General features: G+C 40.2%; 3 protein-coding genes and 1 long non-coding RNA gene across 6 annotated transcripts; 1 reads left to right on the forward strand and 3 right to left on the reverse strand.

Annotated features, from left to right (window-relative positions):
* Positions 1-294: 294 nt before the first annotated feature.
* Positions 295-3,025, reverse strand: LOC115204347 (uncharacterized). Of its 2 annotated transcripts, none has more exons than XR_003880356.1 (5): positions 2,684-3,025; positions 2,421-2,566; positions 1,864-1,976; positions 1,480-1,580; positions 295-1,346 (listed from the first exon to the last, which is right to left on the reverse strand). It is a non-coding gene; the product is annotated as an uncharacterized LOC115204347 (long non-coding RNA). The 2 variants fall into 2 exon arrangements; XR_003880355.1 differs by having other exon boundaries at positions 1,864-1,979.
* A 128-nt stretch (positions 3,026-3,153) lies between these two features.
* Positions 3,154-10,475, reverse strand: xrra1 (X-ray radiation resistance associated 1). The gene is made up of 18 exons (XM_029769845.1): positions 10,194-10,475; positions 9,997-10,108; positions 9,703-9,881; positions 9,472-9,543; positions 9,252-9,324; positions 9,044-9,141; positions 8,689-8,837; positions 8,200-8,301; positions 7,866-8,044; positions 7,726-7,778; positions 7,484-7,606; positions 7,310-7,403; positions 6,650-6,768; positions 6,136-6,435; positions 5,857-6,022; positions 5,626-5,741; positions 5,381-5,486; positions 3,154-3,690 (listed from the first exon to the last, which is right to left on the reverse strand). The coding sequence occupies exons 2-18, from the start codon at positions 10,088-10,090 to the stop codon at positions 3,536-3,538; spliced, it is 2,178 nt and encodes a 725-aa protein (XP_029625705.1). The 5' UTR covers positions 10,091-10,108; positions 10,194-10,475; the 3' UTR covers positions 3,154-3,535.
* A 265-nt stretch (positions 10,476-10,740) lies between these two features.
* LOC115204346 (sialidase-3-like) lies at positions 10,741-13,418 on the forward strand. Of its 2 annotated transcripts, none has more exons than XM_029769847.1 (3): positions 10,741-10,932; positions 11,146-11,397; positions 11,537-13,418. In XM_029769847.1, the coding sequence occupies exons 2-3, from the start codon at positions 11,167-11,169 to the stop codon at positions 12,530-12,532; spliced, it is 1,227 nt and encodes a 408-aa protein (XP_029625707.1). In that variant the 5' UTR covers positions 10,741-10,932; positions 11,146-11,166; the 3' UTR covers positions 12,533-13,418. The 2 variants fall into 2 exon arrangements, with proteins under 2 accessions (XP_029625707.1, XP_029625706.1); XM_029769846.1 differs by having other exon boundaries at positions 10,742-10,932; positions 11,149-11,397.
* A 1,943-nt stretch (positions 13,419-15,361) lies between these two features.
* LOC115202629 (WD repeat-containing protein 73) lies at positions 15,362-17,624 on the reverse strand. Its single transcript, XM_029766717.1, has 3 exons — positions 17,453-17,624; positions 16,960-17,328; positions 15,362-16,806 (listed from the first exon to the last, which is right to left on the reverse strand). The coding sequence occupies exons 1-3, from the start codon at positions 17,622-17,624 to the stop codon at positions 16,568-16,570; spliced, it is 780 nt and encodes a 259-aa protein (XP_029622577.1). The 3' UTR covers positions 15,362-16,567.
* Positions 17,625-23,825: the final 6,201 nt, after the last annotated feature.

Raw genomic sequence — 23,825 nt, forward strand, 5'->3', positions numbered from 1 at the left:
ACCAGATGGTTTAATTTTATTTTTAGCAGTGAAACGAGGCTACTCAGGCGAGAAAAAAACCTCACTCAAATGTATAGCCCCGTTGGAAAATATATATTTTTTTTTAAGTGTTCAAAAAATAAAAAAAATTATGTGAATCACATTGTTATTTGGCATACCCCCGACGGCATAACACCCCTGTTTGGGAATACCTGTTTTCTTCACAAACCATTTCCGTGATTGATCAGACTGTATATTGTGAATATTGAAAATGTTTAAACATGGCATTAATATACTGTAGTGAACACAAGTAAATATATGAAAACAATGTACCTTTAATGAATTTGCAGATTAAACATTCAAGTTAATTTCTACCATAAAAAAATAAAAATGCATTCCAACAGACATTTCTTTCCACAAGACCCAAGGAAAGGCACCAGTCGAAGAGGCAGGTAAGAGCGTGCCGCACTGCGGCTGTTCAGGTTCCCCACAGTATAAACCCTTCAATACTTGCAGAATTGTAACCAATTTCAACCCCCCCAAATAAATGCTACAATAACATGGCAATGGTCAATTAGCTCTGACGGTACTTTACAATGTGTTGTGGATATATTTATGCCACTTTATCATATACAGTAATTTGTAAATGTTTTCATTTATTTACTTTTTTAAATAGAAAATAAATTACAGCATTCTTCCAAATGTTGCCAGTCAAGTAACTACATTCATCCTCCGGAGAATTTGATAATGTGTGTCAGTCTAGATTCTCTCCATCTGGGCCTCAAGTCCCTCAAAAAGGATGTTAATCTTCTCAGTATTCAGTACATTGCGAGTATGTCTGTCATTTCTTTTGAAACAATCCCATAATAGAAGCCTGCTTAGTTGATTTATTAGAGGCTGCAACAACATTCTTCCTTCTCTTCTTCTTTCTTGCCAGTTGATGGTTTTGGTGGGTCTGGATTCTTCTGGGATGGTTTACTTGCCTTAAAGTCATCCTCCATCTCAGAGTAGGACTCACTCTCATAGCCTTTCTCAGTCACTGGACGGTAGACAGTTTAAAATGGTTTTGAGATCAGACATCATTAAGACATTGATCAGCATATAATATAAATATATATATAATATAAATATATATATATATATATATCTCTCAGCTTACACACACACACTTCAAGGAGAAGAAATAGGTGTCGTGTATGTCAGAGGCGTTAGACTTAGGCAAAATGTTTACAAAATGTTTACAAGAAAAAGTTGAATAGAAAACAAACAAAATAAATCCATATTTTAGCAATGCATCCCTCGTCATCCAAAAAGGTGCGCGATTTCAAGACGCGTCTCCTCTTCCTCCGCTTACAATCCGAACGCTCCTGCATGGATTGATAGGTAGATAACGATCATTACAAATTGGTGATAAAAAAAGATACATTTACATTTTTTTACTAACTATATCCTGCAACTTCAACAGTTTAGTACTTAAATAAATAAAGTGTGAAAGCTTACATCTGAATGAGAAATAGCAAAAGGTTCTTTCTTTTTTTGATTCACAAGGCTTGGTGATGAGCCCCTCTTCTCCTCCAAGGTTGCAAGAACATCTGGAAAAACTAACAGAATAGTTCTGTTATTAACCATGAAACAGTTGAACTCTGAAGTCCAGTGTGAATTACATTTTAGTTATTTAGCAGATGCGCTTATCCAGAGTGACTTACAGTAGTGAATGCATACATTTCATTTCATGCATTTTATTGTACTGGCCCCCCGTGGGAATCGAACCCACAACCCTGGCGTTGCAAACACCATGCTCTACCAACTGAGCCACAGGGAAGAAAGTGAATGTCAAGGGGAGCCTGAGCAATAAGCATGCCCTCCCTTTACAGCTCATCTTACCACCATCATCATCATCACTACTGTCTGACTGGGGCTTCTTTATCCTCCGACGCTTGTTCTTCTTCTGACTCGCGTTCTTCTCTTCACTATCGGAATGGTCAAGACTGCTCTTACTACTGAAAAGAAAGTATTCTGTTAAAGCATATTCTGGAAATGCCATTCGAAACACTCACCGTTCGCCAAGACGACAAGGTTTCTGCGAGATGTTGGTTCTGAGCAGGGTTTTAAGTTAAGCTAGCACTTTTCAGACTGGGCTAGTAGAACATGTGCCAAACTAGCCCGGTGGCCAGTGAATTATTATTTTAATTATCGCTCGGCACAGACTTTGGATACGAATAAAACCCAGGCTAGTAAAAAAAAAAAAGATCAGTCTACTAGCCCGGCTGGCTGGTGACCAAAATCCTTATTAAGATCCATCATTGGTTCTAATATACTATACAAGCCCTGTGTCAAACAAATACTTCCTCTTATAATCACTGCAGTACCCATGGTACTTTTTATTACGACACAAGTTGTATATTCATACAAGGACTCCTACAAGAGTTAATAATACCCACCTAATATCTTTCTCAACCACAGCACCTTTTGGTAGTTCCTCCTTGACAGGAGTCTGCTTTAGGGACTGGGTTTGAGGGCTTCTCATCCACTGAAGAGGACATCTGGGCTGCTTCTATCTCTTCCTTGATGGATTTGTCAGGTTTTTCTGTGGCGGACATACAGGATTTATCTTACGAGATGTAAAGGACAATAGTGCAGTATTTACATGTGAAATTATAGAACGATATCCCCATATATGATTTGTGAAAGTTGAAAAACTCACCGGTTGCGTACGTTATATTCCCATCTTCTAGGAAGGAATACAGCTCGAAGTTTCCCCAACCGACTGTGTAGTCACACAATTCGGGGGCCTGATGCGGTCTTAAAACTACACTGCATCATTCGACAATAGCAAGTAGCTGACCCCAACAGCTAGTTGGATCGGTCGAGATAGATCAGTTAGCTAAGTGACTTACGATTTTATTCTGGTCGTTGACAAATTCATCAATATTATCCAAATAAAGGTCATCCATTGTCCAATGTATGTTGCTATATATTCGATAGCTCTTTTGCCTCCGTTTCGGTTTCAGGCGGGAACACATCGACGTCCCTTACGGCCCTTTATTTACTTCCTGTCATGAGTGTTTGCGCGGGATATGTTCAAGAGTATCAAGCGTTCAGGGTCTGTTGCATAGTATTTGTACAGAATCATAATGACACACAAAGTTGAAGTGATGACACGACACCCCATACCACATTGGCACCTTGTTAGACTGTTTTACCAACTAATTTATTGAAACAGATTTTATTGATACCCGACTGAAATACAAAACTCCGCCATGAGCCTGGGTGACAGCGCCTCCATTTGCAAGATCCACTGTCACCTTCTTGTCAAGGTTGAATAAAGTTGAAATAGAGCTATTTAATAATGAAACAGACAAACAAATGCATGATGATAATGTTATACATAACAGTTGTCATAAATGGGCTAAATAAAGTCAATAAGAACGTTTTCCCTTCAGCCCAGAAATAATTTGTAGCTGATCATTCTCTTCACCTAAATAACTTGGAAGAAGAGTGTTTGGTTGACTGTTTAATGTTCATGTTTCATGAAAGTAACAGAGTTTGTGAATCTCTACTTGTGGTTGGTGGTCCTCTCACACTCAATAAGTGTTGCTTGCTCCACTGCCTTCATGTGAACCATCTTGTACCTTTTCTTCATATCCCTCAGCAAAGTCAAAGCCTCTTCATATTCATCCTTGAAGACGCCCTTGCCTTCTAAGACGTTAGCTACAGTGAGGGAAAAAAGTATTTGATCCCCTGCTGATTTTGTACGTTTGCCCACTGACAAAGAAATGATCAGTCTATAATTTTAATGGTAGGTTTATTTGAACAGTGAGAGACAGAATAACAACAACAAAAAATCCAGAAAAAACGCATGTCAAAAATGTTATAAATTGATTTGCATTTTAATGAGGGAAATAAGTATTTGACCCCGTCTCAATCAGAAAGATTTCTGGCTCCCAGGTGTCTTTTATACAGGTAACGAACTGAGATTAGGAGCACACTCTTAAAGGGAGGGCTCCTAATCTCAGCTGTCCACAGAAGCAATTAATCAATCAGATTCCAAATTCTCCACCATGGCCAAGACCAAAGAGCTCTCCAAGGATGTCAGGGACAAGATTGTAGACCTACACAAGGCTGGAATGGGCTACAAGACCATCGCCAAGCAGCTTGGTGAGAAGGTGACAACAGTTGGTGCGATTATTCGCAAATGGAAGAAACACAAAAGAACTGTCAATCTCCCTCGGCCTGGGGCTCCATGCAAGATCTCACCTCGTGGAGTTGCAATGATCATGAGACCGGTGAGGAATCAGCCCAGAACTACACGGGAGGATCTTGTCAATGATCTCAAGGCAGCTGGGATCAAAGTCACCAAGAAAATAATTGGTAACACACTACGCCGTGAAGGACTGAAATCCTGCAGCGCCCGCAAGGTCCCCCTGCTCAAGAAAGCACATATACATGCCCGTCTGAAGTTTGCCAATGAACATCTGGATGATTCAGACGACAACTGGGTGAAAGTGTTGTGGTCAGATGAGACCAAAATGGAGCTCTTTTGCATCAACTCAACTCGCCGTGTTTGGAGGAGGAATGCTGCCTATCACCCCAAGAACACCATCCCCACCGTCAAACATGGAAGTGGAAACATTATGCTTTCGGGGTGTTTTTTTGCTAAGGGGACAGGACAACTTCACCGCATCAAAGGGACGATGGATGGGGCCATGTACCGTCAAATCTTGGGTGAGAACCTCCTTCCCTCAGCCAGGGCATTGAAAATGGGTCGTGGATGGGTATTCCAGCATGACAATGACCCAAAACACACGGCCAAGGCAACAAAGGAGTGGCTCAAGAAGAAGCACATTAAGGTCCTGGAGTGGCCTAGCCAGTCCCCAGACCTTAATCCCATAGAAAATCTGTGGGGGGAGCTGAAGGTTCGAGTTGCCAAACATCAGCCTTGAAACCTTAATGACTTGGAGAAGATCTGCAAAGAGGAGTGGGACAAAATCCCTCCTGAGATGTGTGCAAACCTGGTGGTCAACTACAAGAAATGTCTGACCTCTGTGATTGCCAACAAGGGTTTTGCCACCAAGTACGAAGTCATGTTTTGCAGAGGGGTCAAATACTTATTTCCCTCATTAAAATGCAAATCAATTTATAACATTTTTGACATGCGTTTTTCTGGATTTGTTGTTATTCTGTCTCTCACTGTTCAAATTGACCTACCATTAAAATGACAGACTAATCATTTCTTTGTCAGTGGGCAAACATACAAAATCAGCAGGGGATCAAATACTTTTTTCCCTCAATGTATGAAAGAATAGGATTACATAATTAACAAATAATATTACATATAATAGATAGATAGACAGATATTCACTTCCCATGTTATTGATGACAAGAAAAAGAGGTTTAGTACTTAGAGGGATTTCGCTGATTGTTTTCCTCTCGTTTATTTGTATGAGCATCTCTTCAACTCTTTCTCCTCTCTGCTTTCTTGGTCTCAGAGATGGTAGATTTCCAATCTGAGAATTAAAGGTTGTTGTTGTTTTATTATTAAATATGGATGACTGACACACAACTCAACAGGTTGAAGCAGATAACACGTGACAGATAAGATCATATGACATTTTCAGTGCTTCGAATGTTATTCACATAGCTCACCCTTTTCTCCTTCTCTTCATATGGTTTCTGCAGGCAATCAAGGTTAGGTTTGGAATCTCTGTAAACTAGGAGATTCTTGAGTTTTTGTTCCAACATTCTCACAGTATGTTGTAGTCCTGTAGAACACATAACATTACATTACTTAAGGGAGTGCAGCATTGAAATTGCCCACAATCCCGTTGACTCGTAGGAAAATTCTACTTAAATGATTCATAACAGAGTCCTCCTCACCAACAGGCTCCACCATGTCTGGATCTGGTTTGGCATCCAATAGCAATTCAAAGCCTCTGAATTTTCCTGGAATAGCATTTGACTCATTTTTCCCGTCAATCTCTTTGACTTCTTCTGTCTCGTCAGATAGCAGATGGTATTCAGATTCATCATGTAAATCTGTCACCTGAGAATAACAAGTTAACTATTATACTCATGTCACCATACTGGACATTGGCATGTTAAACCAAAGCAAATAACTGTCCTCCTGAATATCATGAAAGAGACCATGCAAATCACCTGTGTCACAAAGAATGACTCTCCATGTTGGAAGGTATCATCTGATGATTCTATTGCATCCTCTATTGCTTCGACTCTATGAGCAGTTCCCATGGATTCCTGTTTATTTTCCTCATCCATTGCGTGTGAGGAACAGCCAGACTTTTCTGTTGACTTTCTCTCTACTGAGAGAGGATTCGTACAGTGATCTTCAACATGCTTCTCCTCCAGAGAGCCAGGATCATGTAAGGTAGGACTACAAGGTGCTTCAAGGAGAATCAATAAAGGCACCTTCGTTACCTTTGGGATTTTCGTTTTTACCTGAAGAAAAAGATCAATATGAATGTTCCTCAATTAGTTTCAAAATCAAAAGTTAGTCTCTGTTAGACCTGAATGATGTAAGATGCATTGAGTTTGAAAAATATTGAAATTAAAACTAAGACTGTGCAGTCAAAAATGTGCAGTTATATCTTACTTCCTAGTTAAATGAGTATGTGCTATGCCAAAATGTGGATTAAGAATATTGCATTCAAACCTTTCGTTTTGAGTCAATACATAATATCAAAGGGGGCTTCACAACTTCTGATGTCTTCTTGCGCCTAATTCTAATACCCAACCTTTCCTGGAGAAAGTATGTCAGAAGTGGTGGGTCACCTGGATGGAAATACAATGAATGATAAGAAAAAAAAGTTAAAGGCCCAGTGCAGTCAAACACTTTATTTCCTGTGTTTTATATATATTTCCACACTATGAGTTAGGAACAATACTGTGAAATTCTGAAAATTCTGATAAATGCCCTTTTAGTGTAACAGCTGTTTGAAAAGACCGCCTGAAATTGCAGCCTGTTTTGGTGGGATGGAGTATTGGCCTTCCTGGTGACATCACCAGGCGGTAAATTAGCCAATAAGAAAGAGAGTTCCAAACCTCTCTGCCAACAGCTAGTTTTCAGTTTTCCCCTTCCCACTCAGACCACTCCCAGACAGTCCTAGCAAAAATGTTGCTGGAGAAATTGCTCTTTGCTAAGAAGCTATTTTTGGTTCTTTTTTTACCATATTAAATTATTTCATATTGAGATTCAAATGGCTGCATTGGAACTTTAATAAAATGTCTATGTTCATACTTAAACAAATTATTTAACAAAAGCTCAAATTCATATCTAATAAAGGCTTCAAATAAATATGGAGAGTCAACATACCACTTCTCTGTGTGGTCAGTGGGTTGGAGTGAATAACAATCTCACTGAGCATAGGAAACAGGGCCACAGACAACAGTGCTTCTTCCTCAACAATCTGGAGGCAATAATGAGACACAAGTGACTTCACTTACTCACAGTATAGTCTTCCCAAATATATTCAGACAATATACAGACCTTATTGTCAGCCAGATTGAGGAAACAAAGCTCTGGTAGTGGCAAACCGTATGCTCCAGAAAATTCCTCAGTGTCAAGGGATATGCGAATGGGGGAATAGTTTTTGGATTGACCACACTCATCCTATAATAGAAAGAGCATGCAGAAAAAAAAGCAATAAGTTGCAAGTGTTAGTGTTATAGAGTATGAAGAAGTAATAAAAGCACAAAGAAGTGATACAAATCACCATAACAACTTTGTACCTCTGAACTGTTCTTGATATGTTCAGGCTGGTGTTTCGGAACGCCGGAGAGGGCTAGATTTAAGAAATAGTAAAAACATGAATATTCTCCAAAGAAGTGTACAAGCCAGCTACGTTATCTTGAAAATATAGCATACCAACCATTCATGTATTCAGTCTCTAACCCCTCAGAGACACGGTGATTCCTGAGGTCCTGTACGTCACAATTTTGTTTGTGAAACACCTGCTGGTGTTGCAGATATCCCTTCTGTTGCAGGTTCCTCGGCAACACCTCTGGTACCTCTGAGATACGATTCCCCTGCAGGTTTAAATGCTGTAGCCTAAAATGGACATGCCATATTACTATGGAAGCTTACAGATATATACAGTAGGTATACAGGTAGGTGTGTATTATGCACTGTAATGTATTGGAGTATTTTCTTAATTTACCATACTGTGGACAGTAATAGTACTAACTTAATAAACAATGACTGACCTTTTCAGGTTGGCAAGGCTGCTGAAGACACCAGAGGACAGCTTATTGTCATCTAGCATCAGCACTTCAAGAGTTTGAAATCGCATGCCATTATCCTTTGCACTATTCAGTAGGAGTAAATATTAGCTTATTATTCCACATACTTATAGTTTTCATAAAATTACTTTAAATGTGTATTGTCCATCACCGTTTGCAGGTATTAGGTGCAAACGTGTATAACTAGACAGAATGTAAATCTCTATTATTTGTAATTCTATACTGCCATCCAATGGAATGTAGGGTACTACACCATAAACTTTAACCAGATAACAATTAACAAGAGCCATGTTTCTGAACACTTGCACACCAGGAAGCCACTCATTTCTTTCCTGTTGAGTAGGAATGTTTCATCAATGACTGGGTGAACTAAACCAGAAAACTGCACCTACCTACAGTAAAAAGTTGACTATTTACAATAAAAACAATTTGATTCCAGTAACATAAACTTACCGCTGTGAGGGGCCATGGGGAGGGGCTGCCAGGTTGGGAGGAAGAAACTGAAGTTGATTCCCGGTGAGATGAAGCACTTTCAGACAGGGAAGTAGACCAATGGACATGATGTCATCCCCAGACAGATTGTTGTAAGACAAATCCAACACCTGTATCACATGAAATACAGTTAAACATCATTTAGTTGGCAGAGATGAAGGTAATTCCTTCTCAATCCAAGTCAGTGTAGTGATTCAATTAGAACATCTAAAAACATCTGGTTTACACAATGAATGTATCTGCCTTTCCAATATACCTTTGACAACATGTTAATCATGAGAGTACAGGGTACTGTAGAACCATAGTGTAATTTTACCTCCAGGTGAGGGAAATCATCCGCATTGAGTGTCACATTGCAGAGGCCATTCAAGGATAGCTCAAGTTCCCTCAGGGAGGGGAATTTACCAAAAGGCTCTGAAACAGAAAATAATTTTTGTTGTTGTTACTTTTCTATTCTGTTTAAATTAACATTTATGTATAAGATGTTTAATAATGAAGAAAAAAAACATAATTACATGATATACCTATGGTAAGACTGTTGTCAGATGCGTTGACATAAGCAACATTCTCAAAATCCAGGAAATCTTCTGTATTGATCTGTTGAAGAAAGAGAGAAAACTTCAAACATTAGTGAACTTTATGAAGCTATGTGTCTACCTATAAACTATCTCCCCTTGGAATTCTAAGACTGATTGAATTCATCCAACACTAAATTAAATGAATCGCCCAAAGAGCAAATCTTACCAAATTCAACCTCTGCTCACTGATGTCAACAGAGCACAGGTCAGATGGCTTGTCCACACAATGCAATGACATCTACAAGGCACATATAAAACAATCTCAAAATAGTTATTTTTATTACTAATGAGATTAAATATATTATTTCATAGATACATTGTTCATTGTTACCTGCATGGGTTTGCGGTTTTCTCTCAAATGAAAAAGAGTTGTAAACCAAATGTGTTCTTTGCTTACCAGGAGAGGAGCATCCAATGTATAGCCAGGAATATCTGGTGTCCCACACTCTTCAACCCGTGTCCACTCAGACACAACTGAGTTTGAGGCAAAACTGTTTCCCTCTGATTTCTTAGTTCGTGTATTTTTGTATTTATGTTCCACTGCATTTCTGTGAGCAACCAGCCAGTGACCAGCCCCTAACGAATCAACAGAAAACTGAATTATTTTATTCCAGACAGTCTTGGATAGATTAATCAAATGCATTCTATGAACAGTGAATACTATTGCAGTTAGAGAGCGGTGAATTCATACCGTTTTTTCGTTGATGAAACAATGGTCGGATGGGAAAACAATTGGCGGGGTAACTGTCTCCCACATCTAATTTGTAGAGTCCGGCTGCAGCCATTAACGTCCACTGTTACATCTACAGCAAGTAGTCGAGAGCTATCCAGATTATTTACACAATTTACAGGCCAAGTTTACCTCTTTTACCATAACTGTTAACTTACCAGCCAGACATAAAAAAAAAACACAATTTTCATGACGTGGGAACATGGATAAACATCGAATCAGTCAAGACTCCGGTATCCTAGCAACACGTCAACAAGTCGGGACTACATTCCCTCCAGCTGTTGGCAGTATAGAATATTTTGGTCTCTTTTGCCGCCACTGACTTTCACACAACATGGGTGTATTCATTACGACAATTCTGTTGCAAAACGTTTAATCTGTTGCAAAACGTTTAGCAACAGACACGTTTACTCCAAATGGAAATTTGCAAATTTGCAACAAAAACGAGAGTTTCAATTCAGATGTGTAGGCTATTCATTGCGGAAAACGTTTGCAGTTTTAAGTTTAAAGCAAACGGAAGCAAACAGAACGAAACTTTGAAGGACCTCTCTAAATGTGTTCAATATAATCTCTCGTTTGCGTTTTCCGTTTGGAGTAAACGGTTTTGCAAAATAATCGACGTAATAATTACACCTCTGGTAGGTCCTTTCCCGTGTTGTTCCAAATGCTCTGTTTGCCCCCGTTTGGTTCTTCAACTGCAAACGGTTTCCGTTGCAGGACGTAATGAATACACCCTAGACGAGCTACGTACGCTGTTATTTGACGACACGCTTCCACATTTAATAGCGAAAGGAAAAATAATAATAATAAATAGTTTTAGAGGTAGCTAAGCTATGGTCGTTTTAACTGGGTCTCACGACTCAACGGTGTGATTTGTAGGCTAAAAAGCCTGCTCCTGTAAGTATGTGTTTTGGCTTATTACGACGTCGACGTAGTAGACTATCTTTTTGCATGTAAAATAGCTTGATGATTTACTTGAATGTAAACTAGCAGTCGTGCAAAGCGTTTATCCGATTCAACCAATACGCCTTTCATGTCAAGGGAATAAATATAGTGAATTTAGTGGCTCAGGTGATATGTCATGTGTGTTTGAAGTAATCCCTCTGTTAGCAGGAACCAGCAATTTCAGCTATGGGGAATACATCATCAAGGAGTTATTTCCCAGGAATCGAAATGCAACCTGCAAAAACAACTCTGTTCAAACAGGAGCAAACTGGGACAAGATACAGAATTCCAGCTCTCATTTACCTAAAAGAGAGTCAGACATTCCTCGCCTTTGCAGAAAAGCGCTCTTCCCTCAGTGACAGTGATGCAAAAATTATTGTTATGAGGCGAGGAACTCAACAAAATGGATCCACTCAGGTAAATGTCCCCTCCAAATCTAAACACATCACAGTCATAATACACAGTTGAAGGTGTTCATCTTTAATTGAGTTGTTACATACTGCTTGCAGCTTCTACTTGTTAATATTTGTTTCATTTATTTTCCATTGTTCCCCAGTGGTCAGAATCCCAGGAGCTGTTATCAGCATGTTTACCAGACCACCACCGCACCATGAACCCCTGCCCGGTGTATGAGAAGAATACCAAGACTCTATTCCTGTTTTTCATCTGCATTTTAGGGAACACTTCAGAGCACCATCAGATCTGGACAGGCAAGAATAAGGCCCACCTGTGTTACATCACCAGTAATGATGAGGGCCAGAGCTGGACCCAGACTAAGGACTTGACAGAGAGTGTGATTGGCAAAACGGTCAGAAGGTGGGCTACATTTGCTGTGGGACCAGGCCATGGCATTCAAATGGAGAGTGGAAGATTGATCATACCTACCTATGCCTATTATATCCACTTCAAATGCTTCTCCTTCCCCTTCCCATTCACGGTACAGCCTCATGCTCTCTCAATATACAGTGATGACTTCGGTCAGACATGGCAAATGGGCAGGATGCTTCAAAGAAAGTCCTGTGAATGTGAGATGGCAGAGATCATAGACCACGAGGGCAGGAGTCACCTGTACTGCAACGCCCGCCATGGAGGGCACAGAGTGGAGGCTCTGAGTGAGAGCAGTGGGGTTTACTATGACAAACCTCGCTTGGCTCCGAGGTTAGTGGAGCCAGGCCATGGTGGTTGCCAAGGCAGTGTGATTGGCTTCCCTGCCCCTGAGCAAGGTGAAGAGGGTATGGGTGGTACCACATCATCACCACGGGCCTCAGACACACAAACCTGGCTACTCTTCACCCACCCGACCAATAAGAGGACGAGGAAAGACTTGGGAGTGTATTTGAACCGTTCCCCACTGCACACGTCAGGTTGGGACCGGCCCTGGATTGTCCACAGTGGACCCAGTGGTCACTCAGACCTGGCCTACAGTGAGGACACTGAGCACTTTGCTTGCCTGATGGAATGTGGGGAGAAGAGTGAGATTGAACAGATTGCTTTTGTGTCTTTTCCACTCAGTGATGTCATGCAGACCATTGATGAGAAAGAAAAGACCTAGGTTTTCGTTAGGGTTGAATTTCAGAAATACACTCCAACTCCAATCAGATTCAGTGGTCAGTAGATGCATTATCATCGCTATACTTTATTAGTATAGAAAAAGAAGCAATCTGAAAATAATATGATCATTTATATCGAAGTCGTTTTGTGTAGAAAAGGCAACTTACACTAAAATGTAATTGAAATGCGATCATAGTTAAATGTGATATAATCTGTAGATGTGATCATTTTATGAAGTCTGACTATGGACTGCAATGCATGCTGTCATGGGACGACAGTCTATTTAAACAGCATACGTTTGTTACTTAGTTCTGCAATGTAACTCCTTTTACCTCTACATTGATTCAAAGGATTCAGTTCCTCATGCTTGCCAAGCACACTGTGAAGAGAACAACCACCTACAGGTCATGACCAGGCCACAACTCTGCTCCCTGTTGAGTAAACAGACATCCCTCTATCATGAAGTTGTTTGTTATCTACTGTGACTCATCTGTTCAAACTGCATGGGCTTCCCAATGCCACACTATCCAACCCTGTCTTTAAGCACATTGTATCCCTGTCTGGACAGTTCAAACATTCCCCATAGCTTATAAATGTTATGACTATGTAATTTGTGAATGTTATTTATATCATTTATGCTGTTGTTTAGACCCTCTGTAATGCACTGACAGTGAGCCACTCTGAAAAGTGTCTGCTAAAGGACAGATCAGCTTCATTTGCTGAGAACTCCAATGTGCCAAATTAGATTATTTTTCCGTCTCTAAATAATGCTACAATATTAGTCCTGTCTCAACTACCTGCACAATCCTGTCCCTGCCTGTATCCTTGGCTATGCAGAATGGCATGCAGAACTATCTTTTGAAAATAAATGTTAAAAATCTGATGAACTATGTTTAGCTTTTTGATTTACAAAGTGTTGTGAGCAAACAATTTGATGCAACTGCCTTCCACCTTTATCTCCAGGCCAGGATTTGACTTATTTAGCAGGTACATGAAGAAATCAGTTTACTTATTAACATTTTATTATCAAATATGTAACAAAAGTGAACAATCTTGCTTTCTTATAAAATACTGTGCATTCGGAAAGTATTCAGACCCTTTGACTTTTTCCACATTTAGTTACGTTACAACCTTATTCTAAAATTGATTAAATTGCTTTTTTCCCCCATTAATATACACACAATACCCCATAATTACAAAGCAAAAAGAGGTTATAATTTTTTGCAAATAAATAAATAAATAAAAATACTTTACTATCATATTTACATAAGTATTCAGACCCTTTACTCAGTACTTTGTTGAAGCACCTTTGGCAGCGATTACAGCCTCAAGTCTTCTTGGGTATGACGCTAGAAGCTTAGCACACCTGTATTTGGGGAGTTTCTCCCATTCTTCTCTGTAGATCCTCTTATGCGCTGTCAGCTTGGATGGGGAGCGTCGCTGCACAGCTATTTTCAGGTCTCTCCAGAGATGTTCGATTGGGTTGAAGTCCAGGCTCTGGCTGGGCCACTCAAGAACGTTCAGAGACTTGTCCCGAAGCCACTCCTGCATTGTCTTGGCTGTGTGCTTAGGGTTGTTTTCCTGTTGGAAGGTGAACCTTCGCCCCAGTCTGAGATCCTGAGCGCTCTGGAGCAGGTTTTCATCAAGGATCTCTCTGTACTTTGCTCCATTCATCTTTCCCTCGATTCTGACTAGTCTCCCAGACCCTGCCGCTGAAAAACATCCCCACAGCATGATGCTGCTGCCACCACCATGCTTCACCGTAGGGATGGTGCCAAGTTTCCTCCAGACGTGATGCTTGGCATTCAGGCCAAAGAGGTCAATCTTGGTTTCATCAGACCAGATAATCTTGTTTCTCATGGTCTGAGAGTCTTTAGGTGCCTTTTGGCAAACTCCAAGCGGGCTGTCATGTGCCTTTTACTGAGGAGTGGCTTTTGTCTGGCCACTCTACCATAAAGGCCTGATTGGTGGAGTGCTGCAGAGATGGTTGTCCTGGAAGGTTCGCCCATCTCCACAGAGGAACTCTGGAGCTCTGTCAGAGTGACCATCAGGTTCTTGGTCACCTTCCTGACCAAGGCCCTTCTCCCCCGATTGCTCAGTTTGGACGGTCAGCCAGCTCTAGGAAGAGTCTTGGTGGTTCCAAACATCTTCCATTTAAGAATGATGGAGGTCACTGTGTTCTTGGGGGCCTTCAAAGCTGCAGAAATATTTTGGTACCCTTCCCCAGATCTGTGCTTTAACACAATCCTGTCTGCGAGCTCTACGGACAATTCCTTTGACCTCATGGCTTGGTTTCTGCTCTGACATGCATTGTCAACTGTGGGACCTTATATAGACAGGTGTGTGCCTTTCCAAATCATGTCATATCAATTGAATTTACCACAGGTGGACTCCAATCAAGTTGCAGAAACATTGCAAGGGTGATTAATGGAAACAGGATGCACCTGAGCTCAATTTCGAGTCTCATAGAAAAGGGTCTGAATACTTATGTAAATAAGGTATTTCTGTTTTTATTTTTTTATACATTTGCAAAAATGTATAAAAACCTGTTTTCGCTTTGTCATTATGGGGTATTGTGTGTAAATTGATTAGGGGAAAAATATTTAATACATTTTAGAATAAGGCTGTAACGTAACAACATGTGGGAAAAGTCAAGGGGTCTGAATATTTTCGAATGCATTGTATAATAGTATAAACTCAGAATACCTCTTCCATAATTGTCACGAGAATTTTCAATCCCAATGATTATAACTAACAATTATTTAAGCTTTGTCCAATCCCCGAGGTTTGTAAGACCCTGGGTTTAATAATAATTAGGCAAAGACTCAGCTTCTGCAAAAGGTTGGTTCTTTATTCACGAGAACGTTCTAAAGTCATATAATGCGCACAGCCTTTTATATAACTCCTACAAGCGCCTACAAGCGCATCTGTTCCTCCCTGGGTGGAGGAACCTAATCTCCTGTCCTTGGTCTCACAGTGCCAAAACATGTCTGTTGTCAGTTCCTCTTCATCACACACAAACACAATGTTCCCACTGTCTCACAATATTCTAGTATTATGTCTAAACACATTGTCTAAGCTTCTGTAACTATTAGGGTGAAATACTTTAGTCATTACTCTTAATGTCATTCAGATTCTCTTATCATTACTTTAAAACATATAAATTCCCTTATCAATAATGCAACTTTGTGTACAGTATAAGAATAACTACTCATACCATGGAACAACTACTCATAGCATGGAATAACTACCCATAGCATGTGTAACAGTATAGCTTCCTTCCCTCTCCTCGCCGCACCCTGGGCTCGAACCAGGGACCCTCTGCACACATCAACAACTGACACCCCACGAAGCATCGTTACCCATCGCGCCACAAAAGTCGCGGCCCTTGCAGCGCAAGGGGAACAACTACTTAAGGTCGCAGAGCGAGTGACGTCACCCGATTGAATCGCTATTAGCGCGCACCACCGCTAACTAACTAGCCATTTCACATCGGTTACACATGGAATAACTACTCATAGCATGGAATAACTACTCATAGCATGGAATAACTACTCATAGCGTGGAACAACTACTCATAGCATGGAATAACTACTCATAGCGTGGAAAAACTACTCATAGCATGGAACAACTACTCATAGCATGGAACAACTACTCATAGCGTGGAACAACTACTCATAGCGTGGAACAACTACTCATAGCGTGGAACAACTACTCATAGCGTGGAACAACTACTTATAGCGTGGAATAACTACTCATAGCGTGGAACAACTACTCATAGCATGGAATAACTACTCATAGCGTGGAACAACTACTCATAGCGTGGAACAACTACTCATAGCATGGAATAACTACTCATAGCATTGAATAACTACTCATAACAGTGTAATTTTTACATCTTATCCCATCACAATAAATTGTGCTTTACAGAGGATATTTTTCCTTACATATTTACATAATGAAAAAAATATTTAGATTTCAGGCAAGGTCCAAAGCTGCATTATGATTAACATTGAACTGTAAGTTTGTTTGAATGTCAACAGCTGGCAGTGGCTTTGTCGACCCAGTCCCATACATGCACAGACCCGCCTACAGCAGCAGAGAGGACAGTCCTGGGTCGACTTGGATGCCAAACATGAGCGGTGACCACAGCTGATGAAGTGTCAAACTGATCATCAGACATCATGTGACCACGGTGGACAAAAAGAGGCTGGAATTCCACCAACTCTGGTCTCCCAGAGGCAGTGTTGTAGATTTGCACCATTCCATCAAAACCTAGAAGAGGAGACAAATTCAATTGATAATTGAGGAAAAGGTGCTTTATTATGACAGCCGTTCTAAAAAAAGCAAGAACAACTTTGTTCTGTCCATAAGACATTCATTAATGTCATTAATCCAACAAAAATGAAAGAGTGACATTGTGCTTACCTGAAACAGCAAGGCAGTTGTCTAAAGCTGGCGCCCATGTCACCTTCATGAAGTCATTATCGGTAGTTTTCCTCTGGACATCAAGCTGGGCTTTACTCTCGGGGGCTCTTAGGTCCCTAAGATCAGACACAAACACTTGGCAGGAGGAGGAGAGCCGTGCTACACTACAGGAGGATGGGTCTGATGACAACAGGTCTGTCTTAACACCCATACACCAGTGGGCTCCCTCTCTCCCTCCAGCTGGGGTTTGCTGAAGAGCTGAAGGCTTCCGTGTGTCCCCCACATACATGTCACCATTGCGGGCACAAGCGAGAAATACACTGCCACTCACAAACTGCAGGGAGCTCAGTGCATCTGGACTGTCTGTTTCTGCGATAGAAGGAAACAAAATAACTGTTATAGATGTGTTTCTACACCCAATATCATATTGTAAAGGAAATTCTAAATCGACACAGTCCAAAAAGGCTACAGTGTATATAAAACAGGTTATTACCTACAGAGTTGAGTGGTTTCCCTGACGTCAGCTCAGTCAGTTGAATATCGCTGATCTGAGAGCCATGAAGAATGCAGGGGTTTCCAGTTATTCCGGAGGCTACCTTGACACCTTTATCTGACGATGCACTCTTTAGTTGTATGTCTCCAGTACTCTTTATGACATCTATCATTTGACGACAAATCACACAACAGAAATGTGCTTTCACTGTGGGCAAGACCAATGTGTACTTTGACCTAATCAGGTTGAAATCATCCATGCCTAGTGGATATAGCTACAGTATAAAGTGAAGAGTCGATTACACTGTAATACATTGAAAATATGACGAGGAGACAGTAGGTTTACTCACCACATCATCTCCTCCTAAGTCCCACACCAGGAGCTTGGAGCTGAAGCCATCATTGGTAACGACACATCTTAACAAGAAACAATAGTTTGAAAGTAGCCATTTACAGTTTTTTCAATTGAGTACAAGCATTTTTTGGAACAATGTTGTCGATTTTAGTCCACAAGACACAGAACTCTGTTGCAAAACAGTAAATGTGTTTTCAAAATGTAGATGCCTTCCTAAAATATAAATAGTCATAAAAATGATATTATACTGTCATAAAAGCATAACATTCATTAAAAAAAATTACTGCCTGCAAAAAGACTAATGCAACCATACTTATCTCTTGAGTCCATGCAGACAAAACAAAAAGTGAATCTGTCTTTTCAAAAGCCCAGTACATTCTTTGCAGTCACTAAATCATGACGATCAAAAATGGAAGTACAACTATCCAAAGGTGCAGAATTATGGGTAATTACTGTCCTTTTATGCATATTTCAGCAAACAATTCCATACACATCAAATCAAATATTACTTCTGATAAAAAAAAAAAAAAAGAAAATAAGCACATTGTGTGCAGGACTTATTCATCACAATCCAATTCCATGTAGTCAATACATGCATTCGAAACCCCCTCCCTTTATCCACATTTTGTTACATTACAGCCTTATTCTAAAATGGATTAATACAAAAAAATCCTTATCAATCTTTACACAATACACCATAATGACAAAGCAAAAACAGGTTTAGAAATGTTTGCAAATTTATAAAAACAAAACAGAAATATCATATTTATATAAATATTCAGAGCCTTTGCTGAGACTCAAAATTGAGCTCAGGTGCATCCTGTTTCCATTGATCATCATTCTACAACTTGGAGTCCACCAGTGGTAAATTCAATTGACTGGACATGATTTGGAAAGGCACACACCTGTCTATATAAGGTCCCACAGTTGACAGTAAATGTCAGAGCAAAAACCAAGCCACGAGGTCGAAGGAATTGTCAGTAGAGCTCCAAGACAGGATTGTGTAATGGCGCAGACCTGGGGAAAGGTACCAAAACAAATCTGCAGTATTGAAGGTCCCCAAGAACACAGTGGCCTCCATCATTCTTAAATGGAAGAAGTTTGGAACCAGCAAGACTCTTCCTAGAGCTGGCCGCCCGGTCAAACTGAGAAATCGGGGGAGAAGGGCCTTGGTCAGGGAGGTGACCAAGAACCTGATGATCACTCTGACAGAGCTCCAGAGTTCCTCTGTGGAGATGGGAGAACCTTTCAGAAGGACAACCATCTCTGCAGCACTCCACCAATCAGGCCTTTATGGTAGAGTGGCCAGACAGAAGCCACTCCTCAGTAAAAGACACGACAGCCTGCTTGGAGTTTGTCAAAAGGCACCTAAAGGACTCTGACCATGAGAAACAAGATTCTCTGGTCTGATGAAACTAAGATTGAACTCTTTGGCCTGAATGCCAAGCGTCACAGCTGGAGGAAACCAGGCACCGCTCATCACCTAGACAATACCATCCCTACGGTGAAGCATGCTGGTGGCAGCATCATGCTTTGGGGATGTTTTTTAGCAACAGGGACTGGGAGACTAGTCAGGATCGAGGCAAAGATGAACAGAGCAAAGTACAGAGAGATCCTTGATGAAAACCTGTTCCAGAGCGCTCAGGACCTCAGACTGGAGCAAAGGTTCACCTTCCAACAGGACAACGACCCTAAGCACACAGCCAAGACAACGCAGGAGTGGCTTCGGGACAAGTCTCTGAATGTCCTTGAGTGGCCCAGCCAGAGCCCAGACTTGAACCCGATCAAACATCTCTGGAGACCTGAAAATAGCTGTGCAGCGACACTCCACATCCAACATGACAGAGCTTCGGAGGATCAGCTGAGAAGAATGGGAGAAACTCTCCAAATACAGGTATGCCAAACTTGTAGCATCATACTCAAGAAGACTCAAGGCTGTAATATTTGCCAGTGGTGCTTCAACAAAGTAATGAGTAAAGGGTCTGAATATTTATGTAAATATGATCTGTTTTTATTTTTAATACATTTAAAAAAATGTCTAAACCTGTTTTTGCTTTGTCATTATTGGGTATTGTGTGTAGACTGATGAGGGGAAAAAACGATTTAATACATTTTAGAATAAGGCTGTAACGTAACAAAATGTGGAAAAAGTGAAGGGGTCTGAATAATTTCCGACTGCACTGTAGGATGGTTTGCTCATAGTTTTGTAGACTTTTCATTGGCTCACAGAAACACAATCCACAATAGAAATAAGGAAAGGTGAATCCAATAGAGGAACACAACTGATATGAATGTAAAGCCTCAATCCACACCAAAGCGAAGCTCTATAGCCTAAGGGAAGGTCAATGTTCGAGATGATAACTTAGAAGTATCCCTATTTACTTTGAAGTACATCAACTACATTCTCTGCATGTCCACAATACTGTACAAAATCATAGAAAAAAATAGAGTTCCTATTGCCTAGGTCTTTCTCTCTATTGTACATGGTATGAACCTGATAGGATGATTAGAAATGTAATGCAGTAGTATTTACTGATTGCTGGAAACAGTGAACACAATATCAGACATTTCTCTTCTGATTAAAACAATGTGTTAATATTATGTAAACTAAACACTTAAGTGTGTTTTGTATTTACTAATGACATTTTGTATTTAAAGTTTTGCAAAAAGTGGTTTAAGATATGCAAGTGAGGTACAAAAGAAAGAAAATGAACAGAAGTTCTGTATATTTGAGCATTTGGTCATTGCTGTTCTGCTATTCTACACAGATCTCACAGATCTCAAAATTGCTTGTACGCGATTGAGAAAAACTGTAAGAAGATGAATGTTAATGACAGCAAAAGGAAGTTACATAAGCAATAGCTACTATGATCCAGCTACCTTGTTCCTGGAATGTGTTTACGGCAATGAACAGCGCCATCTGAGAAACCTCCATGGACCAGTTTGAAATAGACAGACACCTTGGCAGTCACTGACATTCCAATTCATCACCGATATCGCGAAGCATTTATCATTTCAATCCATTACCTGATTGTCATCAGCAAAGAGCTTCAGAGGCAAAAGCAGTTCTAAAATTTCATTTTTTGATAAACTGTAACCTGCGACACAGATAGCTGTGGGGTAAAGACAAAAAGGCAATGAAACACAATCAATGTTGTTGGTTATAATCCAAATGTACTGTAGCCTTATAACATGGGCCAATTATGAATAGGCATACTTTTTTCTGCGGTCCACTCAATTACTCTTGTAGGATGTTCAAGTTGATACTCATGAATATTATTGTATCTGAAAGGGAGGTGTAGGGGTTACTCGGATTAGAGCAGGTGCAGTACAGATTCACTTAATAAGCAAAGAAGCAATTTGATTCTGATCTATAATCTAGCCCTTTCTGCAACGTCCTAAAACGTTACGCCTGTGAATGTACCCCTGTTGTTTTCCTGCAGAGACGTGTGACGTGAAGCATGATTTATGCAACTAAAAGATATCATCGGAGTCTCAACTCACTTTCACAAAATACCTCGTACTTACATTTTCAAAGACTCGATAAACCAGTCATCAAATTCCTTCTCATCCAAGGATGTTTCACTCATCTCGTCCAGACCTCATCCAACGCTGAACAACTTCTGTAGTGCCCTGCCGGTATTTGGTTAATAGTAGATAAGCAGCGGTGTTGCCACCTACCGGATTGGTGTGTTGGCTACAGTCGACCAGAGTCAGAGTCACACTCTGTAATGCGCATACAATCAAAGAGTGGGCCAGGGCCACCAACCAAAACAAACAATGAAGCAACTACATCCCATGAGATTTTCACAATGGAAATAGCACTTGATTTCTAACATATACCTGTAGTGTTCAAGGAATGACATTTTAAGAGAGAATAATTACTTTTAAAATATATATACATCATACATTATTTGTCTTTCATATGACAACTAAAACATAAACAATGGTGTAATAGATAGGATTTTTCCTTAGTTTAAATTACTCTAAATATTACAGACTGTCGCTGCAAATCATGGTCAACCCCTGACCCCTACTTTACCTTCATCTTGATGCTTAGCCTACCATTGATGACAAGCCAGGAAGTTGATTGTAGTTTCTTATGTGTAATGGTGAAATGTTACACTTGGCTTAGAGCAGAAACCTACAGACTAGCTATCTGTCAAGATAAGGTCATGTAATGGAGGTAGGTTTGTTCTGCCAACTTGATCACAACATTAAATGAATAAGGTATGTCTTTTTGACTCCCTTTCAAAGCAGAAGCATGTATTTAATTGGCCACCCAGAACTTAATCTTAATCTTGAATGTTAATTATTTTTACACACATCAAACAGGACTGTACTAAAGGTGATCATATACAGGGAGAAAACTATCCGAAGTCACACCATCCTGTTCCAGAAAATAACATTTATGATTCTGTTTAACAACATTCAACTCTGCACAACTAAGCTAACTTTCAAATAGTTGACTATATGTTCAAATCTATTTTTCAAAATAAAACGTTTTAGTTTATCAAAATAAAGTACTAGTAAATAACTGTCACGTCCTGACCAGCAGAGGGAGTAATTGTATTAGTTTTGGTCAGGGCGTGGCAGAGGTTTTTGTGTTTTGGTATGTGTGTCTACGTTCTGTCTAGCTTTGGTTTTCTATGTATAGTTAATTGGGGTGGGACTCCCAATTGAAGGCAGGTGTGTTGAGTTGCCTTTGATTGGGAGTCCTATATTAGTAGGGTGTGTTTGTCTGTGTGTTTGTGGGTAATTGTTTGTGAGCACTGCGTTTGTTAGCCTGCTACACTGTTGCCGTCGTGAGTAATGTTTATTGTTTTTTTCCCTGTGGATGCTTTTCTCGTGTTTTGATTAAAAAGATGAGTATCCACATTCCCGCTGCGCCTTGGTCTTCTCTCCACTACGACACGTGACAATAACATCAGAAACACACCCCTACATTTCTGGGATAAACCAGCTGGTGTGAGGCCTGTGTGGTTTGCCGTGACATAATTGTGAAGATAGAGAGCCTCATGTAAACAGATCTGTGGGGGTTTACTCCATTGTGGCAGTGTCACGCTGTGCTGACTGAATAGCAGAGGTACAAAGATAGAATGATGGATGAAGAACACAAAGCATTGTACAATGCAGTGGCACATTTTTACAGATAACATCCATGCCTTTAACCTCTACTGCACCAGGCCAGTCACAAACCAAAGCTTCAGACAATGACTGAGTCCTTTTTATTTACATTTTTTAAAACCTTATTGTAGCAGGTAGATTGATTGAGAACACATTCTCATTTACAGCAACAACCTGGGGAAAAGTTACAGGGGAGAGGAGGGGGAATGAATAAGCCAATTGGAAGCTGGAGATGATTAGGTGACCATGATGGTATGAGGGCCAGATTGGGAATGTAGCCAGGACACCAGGGTTAACACTCCTACTGGTCTATAACAAGTTGTTACTAGTTAAACCACTGAGTAGGACATGCATTTTAGGAAGTTTGCTTGGTTTTTGTTTTTCTCTTTGGGTATGCATCAATTTGGATTTCAAGGGAAGTTTCGTATGATTTGGGGATATTATTGCTATTTGTGAATTGGTCTCAATATACATGTACTATGGCGAAAGGTAACCTGGTCCAAGATAGCAGCAGGCAGACAAGTCTAGCGGCTACTTGACATGTCTAGTGTCAACCATATTAGTCATCCCACTAAAATGGTAATGCTTTGGCGTTGTAACATAGTAAAATGGCCTAGGACAGAATTATGCCATGGAAATGCCAAACAAACATATCCATACATGGTGAGATGACATAAACATGAGCACCAACTGTCACACTTCATTCACAAAAGCACCATTCAACCAAAGCTATTTGGCTCAGTCACCTGACTGTCATTGTCCCCCTCATTAGCAGCTTTGTATGCTGTTATTTGTGGAAAGTAAATAAAAAATAAGGCACTTCTTTTTTTTTTACATTGATTCAAACACTGTTCAGAGTGCATGCATCAATCTATACCTTGTAGTCATATCT

This window comes from Salmo trutta, chromosome 12 (assembly GCF_901001165.1).
Source record: "Salmo trutta chromosome 12, fSalTru1.1, whole genome shotgun sequence".
Lineage (NCBI taxonomy): Eukaryota > Metazoa > Chordata > Actinopteri > Salmoniformes > Salmonidae > Salmo > Salmo trutta.